The sequence below is a fragment of the Octodon degus genome, unplaced genomic scaffold (genome assembly GCF_000260255.1).
Source record: "Octodon degus isolate 3935 unplaced genomic scaffold, OctDeg1.0 scaffold00061, whole genome shotgun sequence".
NCBI classification, from domain to species: Eukaryota; Metazoa; Chordata; class Mammalia; order Rodentia; family Octodontidae; genus Octodon; species Octodon degus.
The window spans coordinates 233,785-241,710 of NW_004524637.1; the positions used below are offsets into that span (position 1 = coordinate 233,785).

At 41.6% G+C, this 7,926-nt stretch overlaps 1 protein-coding gene across 2 annotated transcripts; it reads right to left on the reverse strand.

Moving 5' to 3' along the window:
* Positions 1–742: 742 nt before the first annotated feature.
* On the reverse strand, positions 743–6,872 carry Smim34a (small integral membrane protein 34A). 2 transcript variants are annotated; one of them, XM_023718718.1, is made up of 2 exons: positions 5,529–6,872; positions 743–1,559 (listed from the first exon to the last, which is right to left on the reverse strand). In XM_023718718.1, the coding sequence occupies exons 1-2, from the start codon at positions 5,533–5,535 to the stop codon at positions 1,159–1,161; spliced, it is 408 nt and encodes a 135-aa protein (XP_023574486.1). In that variant the 5' UTR covers positions 5,536–6,872; the 3' UTR covers positions 743–1,158. The 2 variants fall into 2 exon arrangements, with proteins under 2 accessions (XP_023574486.1, XP_004634445.2); XM_004634388.2 differs by lacking the exon at positions 5,529–6,872 and adding an exon at positions 2,460–2,672.
* Between the last annotated feature and the right edge of the window lie 1,054 nt (positions 6,873–7,926).

Sequence of the window (7,926 nt, forward strand, 5' to 3'; positions counted from 1 at the left end):
GAGATTTGCAGAAATAGCTAGTTCCTAGGAGAAAACATTGTAATTTTTAAAGTTCCATTTTGCCCTGTTTGTTACGAATTCACACTATGGACCATCAACAGATACACAGGTGGGCTCTCCTGCAGAAGAAAGCAACATAACTATGGCTAAAGACCTATTGTTAATGAATTAGTCATTTCCTGTAATGACATCACTCCACCACTGCCATCATTGTGAATTACATACCAACTCTTCATTCTCCTCAACCTCCACCACTGTGACTCATCTACCACCACCATCAATATCACCATCAACACCATAGTCAACACCAATCTTTACCATCAACCACCACAGCACCAACCACCACTGCCACCAGCACTATCACCAGCATCCACTGTTTGCCACAATCATCATCAATATCACAACAAGACATATATTTATTTTGCTCTTCACTCACACATGTGATCTCATCAGATTCTATCTATTTGGTAGGAGTGACCGATCTGGCATGGTGCTCTCATTTTATCTGTAAATGGAATTCCAGCGAGGTGGTGTGGTGTGTACACAGACACAAAAGCAGTGATGATCAAGCCCAGAGTGAAGCCCAGAGCTTCTAACTGCAAAACAAGTGTGTTTTCTAATGCACTCCACCCATTCAGTAAAAATGAAGAATCTTTAACTTCTGGTATAAACAATTTTGGTTCTGAATTCAATAGTGTAAGGATCTTTAAAATGAAATGGCCCTTTGGTTCAATTTATCCCAACTTTCACAGGTTCCAGGTGAATAACCAGACACTCAAACGTTATTCATCTAAAAGCTGAATTTTAATCTGAGCATTTAACTCCAAAGCAGCCTTTCCATGACAAGAAACCATTTGTTTCCTTGGAGAATTCTGGATTCCTCTGAGAACGCTGGATATGTATTCCCTTTCCTAGAGCACAGGCTTTACTGGGGCACAGCAAATATGGCTTCTGCTCCCCCAACCCTAAAGCATCAGAAAGCCTCAGAGGGACACAGGCTACTGGTGTCTGGCCACACACCCATCAGCCAGAAGGACCCACAACATTGTGATGCTCTTTCATCCCCATTCAAGGGCTTAGCTCCTTTCTTCAGGTTCCAAGAAACTCAAACTACTTCAAAAAGGCTGAGTCCCCCTTGGAGGTATGCTGGATTGGTATTCAAGAAATGCCATGGGCTCCAGTCCGAGGCTCACTGTTCCCAAACTTGGACATCACGCTAGTCTGGCTAGGTTGTAGGACAGCCGGGTTGCAAATGATCACTGAGGAACATTTGGCCACCTTGCTCTGGAGCCCTTTCCTTTTTAGTTCAAGGGTCAAACTGGAATAATAAGTGTCTTCCAAGGACTTATCATTCTTCCTGAGGATGTTGCTGGCCATCTGAAAGAGGAAAATCACCCCAAAGAAGCCAATGATGGTGAGGATGTACCAGGCGGCACTCATCCCATCCAGCAGGCGCAGAGCCCTGCTGGAGCTGGTGGTGTTCCTCTCAGCCATGGGGTCATTCAGGATGGAGGTGGCACTTGTCTGGTTGGAGGCTCCCAGGGGCATCCGCATGATCACTGAGAAACACAGAGGTCCAGGTGAGATAAAGGGTTTCAGGCTTAGGGCCACATAGTCAAGCCAGTATTCATATCTGTGTGGACTTGGTGTCAGTGACCAGCTGGGACCACTGAAGTAAAGAGGCATTCTTTGTGGAGTGGGCAAGAGCCCAACAGCTTTTTGTATCTCTCTCTCCCTGTCTCCCTCTCTCCCTGTCTCCCTCTCTCCCTCTCTCCCTCTCTCCCTCCTTCCCTTTCTATCTTTCTATTTAAAATCTAGAGTTCAAAACACAAAGTTCTAGAATGGGAAATGAAACATCAAAAAATAGTCTTATAGTCTTCCCAAATAATCTATACATAGACAAACTATTAATTTAGAAAAAGTAATTGCCAAGGGTAAATAGAAAAAATCTGGGAAGAAAAGAGTGATGAATGAATTAGCCTAACCATAAATTTAAAACTAGCCAACCAAAGAAATTAATTTCCTTTTTTTAATAAATGAAGTTAGCAAACTCACATGTCAGCTTGACTTTGTTCTGGACTTAAAGGAATCTTTAGAATCAAGCAAAATTTTTGTCTACTATGTCTTTCTATAAAACTACAACTACAGCCTGGCCAAATAGCTCAGCGGATTAAAGTGCCTGCAAACAGGTGAAAGGACCAGGAGTTCAATCCCAGGTCTACCATGCCAGCCCCGCCCCCCAGGGTGCACTGAGACAGCAATCGAGACTGGGCATGGTGTTGCGTCCCTGTAATCCCAGCTCTAGGGAGGCTGTAAACAGGTGGATCACTATGAGTCTGATCTAGTAGTGAGACCCTGAGCACCCTGTAGACCCTTCCCTAAAATAAAAAAAAGAGGCTAAAACATTGTGGCACTGATACAAGGGCAAGAAGAACAGCAGAGTAGAGAGAGGACTCTACCTGTAGGTGAGGAACTGCTCCTATGTGGATGATAAAGGAGCATTTCCGGTTAGTAGGGAACAGGTGGATTATTCACGAGGCAGTGTTGGTGCCATGTAGCTTTGGGTCTGCATTTCTCACTATACTTCTCCAAATAGTCCAGATAAATCAAAGATATTAACACAAGGGCCAGAGAGATGGCTTAACAGCTTAAGCACCTGCCTGGGAAAAGCAAGGTCCTGATTTCAATCTCTGATACAAAAAAGAAAAAACAAAGGAAAAAAGAAAGAAAAGATATTTAAACAAAAATAAGTACTAGAAACAACTAGGGTAGAATTTTTCTTTATTTTCTTAAGAATGTAATATCCTTTCTAAGCATAACACAAAAAGACCAGAAGAAAGAATAAAAGAAAAGTTAAATTCAAGTATACTTTACATTTGTTAAGTTATTACATACCATAAAACCAAATGACAAAGGACAAACCAGAAATATGTTGTAATTTACATGGCTCATTTTCTTAAGACTGTCAGTTCTGTAGGAAAAAAAAAAAAAATTCTAAAACCCTAGTAGAAAAATGTGCCAAGGACATGGACAAATAAATTATACAGGGGAAAAAAAATGCAAGCATAGACCTCCCCATGTCACTTCTATGGAAAAGGAAAATTAAAACAGAGATGACATTTTGTAACCTACAAGGTCTGCAAACTTGTGATGTTTCAAAATACACCATGTAGCTACCGTTCCTGGGGGTGGGGCTCCGTGTAATTACTAATCAAATGTAAATTCGTACAAGCAATACAGAGCGCATGTGCACAGGATCTATGAATGCACTTACCTTCGACCCAAGAAGTCTTCTTTAGTAATTTATCCTGAAGATTCATTAGACTATGTCTGAAACAATGAACAGACAACCTCTGTATTTATGGGTTCTGAAACCATGGATTCCAATGGCCATAGATCAGAAATATTGCAAAAGGAAGAATGAAGACAGTACTGAATAGGTACAGATCTTTTTCCTTGTAACTATTGCCTAAATAGCACAATGTAACTACTATTCTCATGGCATTTGCATTGCATGAGTTATTGTAAGTAATGTGGAGATGATCTAAAGAGTATGAGTGAGGGCTGGGGAGACAGCTCAGGGGCATAAAGCCTGAGGTAAATCCCCGGTACTAAAATAATAATAATAATAATAATAATAATAATAATAATAATAATAAAGTATATGGAAGGATTGCATATTTAATATGAAACCACTACACCATTTTATGTAAAGGATTTGTGCACCTGTGGATTTAGTATCTGTGAGGACCCTGGAACCAATACCCAAGGATCTCAAGGGATGAGAATATTCTTAAAGGGACATACTACATCCTTGTTTTTGCTGAATAATGCTTGGGATCAGCTTCAACATTTGGGGATGTCTCAATGCATTTTGGAGGGCTGGATGTGGTGGTGCACACCTGTAACACCCACACCCAGGACTGCTGTGAGTTTGAGGCCAGGCTAGTATGCTGAGCGAGTTCAAAGCCTGGAGTACATAGCAAGACCATGTCTCAAAAACTGAAAGTAAGTAAGTAAATTTTGGACTGTCCACACCATGAAACAATGCAGCCATGGAAAGGTTTTTAGGAACAAAATAATAATAGCTAAAAAAAAAAAAAAAAAGAGGGAAGTCATAGAGTCATAGTGCAACAACAAATGTTAAAAAGGGGGAAGGTATTTTATTTGTCTTTGGTTTATGTAAATATATGTGTTTGTCAGTTTTCCTTCTGTGTAACAAATACCTGAGATAAATTAATTTATAAATATCTGAGATGAATTAATTATTAAACCTCATCACAGCTAAGAAAGAATGAGAGAGACAAGAAGGCTGGAGCCCCAATAGGCTCTTCAAGCCCACACCCCCAGTGACCTGAGAATCTCCCATTAGGCTCCACCCCTTTAAGGTTCCACTCCTTACTACAAACTGGGGGCCCAGCTTTTAGCACACAGCCTTCGGGGGACACTTATGTAAACAAAAGCCATGTGTAGTACCTCGGAAAATTCTCAAGAAATTGGCCCTGTGGCTACCTCCGGGGAAGAGAGGTAGGGGAAGAAAATGTACTTCTCACAGTGTGCCTTTGTACATTTTGTACCCTGTGCACTTAGTTTTTTAAAAAAGACATTAATTTTAAAAGTACGATTACAAGTTGGTGCTTTTCTCTTTGGTGCAGTGATCCTGCAAAGAGACGCTCTGTGCCCTTGTCAGGTCAGAAGATAAAGATCTCACTTTTTGTTTAATTCAAAACTGTGTTCCCTGTGTGGGGAGCCAGGGAAGAAAGTGAACCGATGAAAACCAGAGTAGCTCATGGTCCTCAGACACCCTTCCCAGTGGAGTTTTACTGGTGGCAACCCCCATTTCGTGGTCTCCAGGAGTAGAGGTGTATTCAGATTTGTCATGGGCTGACCAAAGGGGCTCTGTAAGTACCTCCTGCTTCAAATTTGTTTGTTGCTAATTCGTTTTTCTAGTGCAAGAGTCAGAGAGGTCAATATTTTTTATTATCGTTAATTGCCAGAATGAGTAAATAATCCTATTAGTTTTAGATGAAGGGAGAAGCTATTTAAAAATAACTCCCCAAGCCACATGTGACAAAGCCTAGGATAAATGAGCAGATTTAATTACAGAAATTAGTCACTCATAAAAAAGCAATCTGACAATCATGAATTTTATAACACCATTGGTGGAATGGTTTGAGCCTTTGAAGTCTAAAATGGGGAGGAATCTACAACTCAGCCTAATAAGAAGAGAGTAAATTTTAATTATGACAACAGAATGTTCTAGAAATTGTTATAGAATGACGGGATGTATTCAAGTACAGAATAAAATAAACTTGACCAAGAATATAGAACAATTACTTTAAAGTAGCACATTCTCCGTGTGAAAGAAACTCATTAATTGTTGCAATGTAGAGTACTTTACTTTTTTAACAAAAGGTAAAAGATTCTATCTTAATGCACAAACACATCCTATAGCAGAGATGCCCCGTGCTGCTATTGTTATTTAGCGATAAGAAATAAGCAATTTTAGAGCTGGGCACAATACTCACCTTCCATGAGCTAACGTGACCTTGACTTTCGGCAGGCAAGTTCCAACTTCTGCCCTGGGAACAAAAGACGAGAAGAGGGGCTCTTTGCCTCTGATCAAGTCCTCCTGCACTTGGGGAGCACTGAGGTTCCCGAGCACTCAAGAACTTCAAGGCAGCACTGAACAGAAACTTAGACAGCAAGTGGGTGAATTTTCTCTTAGTCAATGAATCAGATGTCCCCAGTAGATCTGTCTTTTGGCTCTTGGCTCAGAAGAAAAAACATTTCCTGGCACTGGTTTGTTAAAAATGTCTAAACTGAAAGCATTTTTAAAAACTTGCCTGTACGAAGCAGTCTGTGGCCCTCCCACAGCTCACTGAGGCCTGCAGGGGCAGGGAGCAGCCTCTGAGACTGGCTGGCCAGCTCAGAAGAGCCTGGATAGCTTCTGAACTGCCTTGGTCTGTCCTTGTTGCAGGTGTGGCTGCAGGTGTGGCCAGGGCCAGGTGTGGCAAAGGTGCACAGTCAGGAACAGAAAAGCCCATGGTCAAGAGTCATCAGCTTTTCCTTGGACAGTCTCTGGGATGAAGACACCCAGCAGGAGGGAGCAGGCCCACAATTCACACTGAGAAACACGATTTGTCCACACAGATCTGGATGGAGCCACAGCAATTTCAATGCTGAAATTGAGGCAGAATAGACTGGACAGAGCTAGAACTGGACCCTGAGGAAAAGGCACTTGGTGTCTACTGCCATGACTCCCAGGCTCATTTTCCTCACCCTCTAAGTCAGGGCCCCACCACACAAGTGAAGGTTTTTAGTCTTTAATGTAATTTGACTAAATTTTCACTATGGGGAGGGGCTAGATAATGAAAAATAAAGTAAACCAAGTGACTTAGCAATTTTACTACCTGGTATACACTGAGGATAAATGAAAACATAAGTTCACACAGAAACTTGAACATGAATTTTTATAGCAGCATTATTTACAAAAGCCCCATGTGGGAAAAATCCAAATGTCCTTTAAGTAATCAACACGTCAATGAAATGTGGGATGTCCATACAATGGAATAATAGCAATAAACATGAATGGAGGGCTATACATACTACAACATGGATGAGCCCTGGGAACACTGTGCTTAGTAAAAGAAGCCAGTCACAAAGGACCACAGGTGTTATGATTTCACTTAAATGAAATGTCAGGAGTAGGCAAATGTGGTTGTCTGAAGTATGGGGCTTAGAGGAGTGATAACTATGGAGTGTAGGATTTGGGGGGATGCAATGAAACTTCTAAAGCTGTGGTTCTAGTTGCATGACTGTATACTAAAAGCCATTGAATGTATACTTTAAATGTGTAAGTCTTATGGTATGTGAATTATTTTTCAATAAAGTTGTTAAGTTATATGTAAGCCACAGAATACTATTCAGCTATGAAAAAGAACGGAGATACCATTGGTCTATTGATGTATGAAAAATCTCCAAGGCAGATTGTTAAATGAATAAGGCTAAAGAAGAAAGCAATACTACCATCTATGTAAAAAAAATGGGGAGAAAAATGTTTGCTTAGGTGTGGAAAATTTGCTCGAAGAATGTCAAGAAAATTAAGAACAAGAGTACTTGGGGAGAGGAGAACAAGTGGATGGAGAGCATGAGAGGGAGAAGTCTCGTTCTGTATTGTTCTTCAAGCTACCAAGTAATTTAAGTCTGTATGTGCACACATGTCTCCTGGGCAAGCTTCTGAACAGCAGGCTACCTCCAGAAGGGGAGGGTACATCCGGGCACCCAGCCTGTAAGAGTTGAAGGTTTGGCTTTTGTGTCCTCTGTTAAGTCTGCTAAGGAGTATGTTAGCGTGGATGGTAAGACACCAAAAATAAGGAAGCAGAAGGAAAGGCAGCTGTTTGTTAAGGAAACATTATGCTCCACAGAGTCCAGTCTAACCCGTGTTGCCAGAGGTGACTTACATTGAGAAGGAATTCCATGTTGAGTGCTAAGTTATTGTCTACCTATAGAATCCTGTGAATCAGGGTTTATTATTTCAACTTAAGAGTCAGGGATATGCAGGCTGATAGAAGTGACTGACCAACCCTCACATGGCTCATGGATTCCAGAGGTGGATTGTCCAACACCAAAGTCTTTCTCCTTCCACCCTGAAGGTCACCTTCAAGCCAGCCCCAGAATCTAAGGTCATGGATTCTACCAATCCCTGCTCTGAAGGTTAAATTGTATACTGTGCCTACTAAGGCATATCCAAGCCCTTAAGTCTCTCCCTGCTGGCCAACACTAACCTGGAATGTTAAGAGTCAGGACAACAGAGCGGTGAGATAGCTCAGCAGACTAAGCACTTGCTTTGGCAAGCCCAGGGACCAGGGTTGGATTCCCCAGTCACACATGCTGCTCCAGCCTGGCCCTTGGGGCACACTGAGC

Coding starts and splice junctions, on each gene's coding strand:
- Smim34a (XM_004634388.2), bottom strand. CDS start 2,502: ATGCTCCTTTATCATCCACATAGGAGCAGTTCCTCACCTACAG. Junction 1,560..2,459: donor GAGCAGTTCCTCACCTACAG/GTAGAGTCCTCT, acceptor TGTGTTTCTCAG/TGATCATGCGGATGCCCCTG.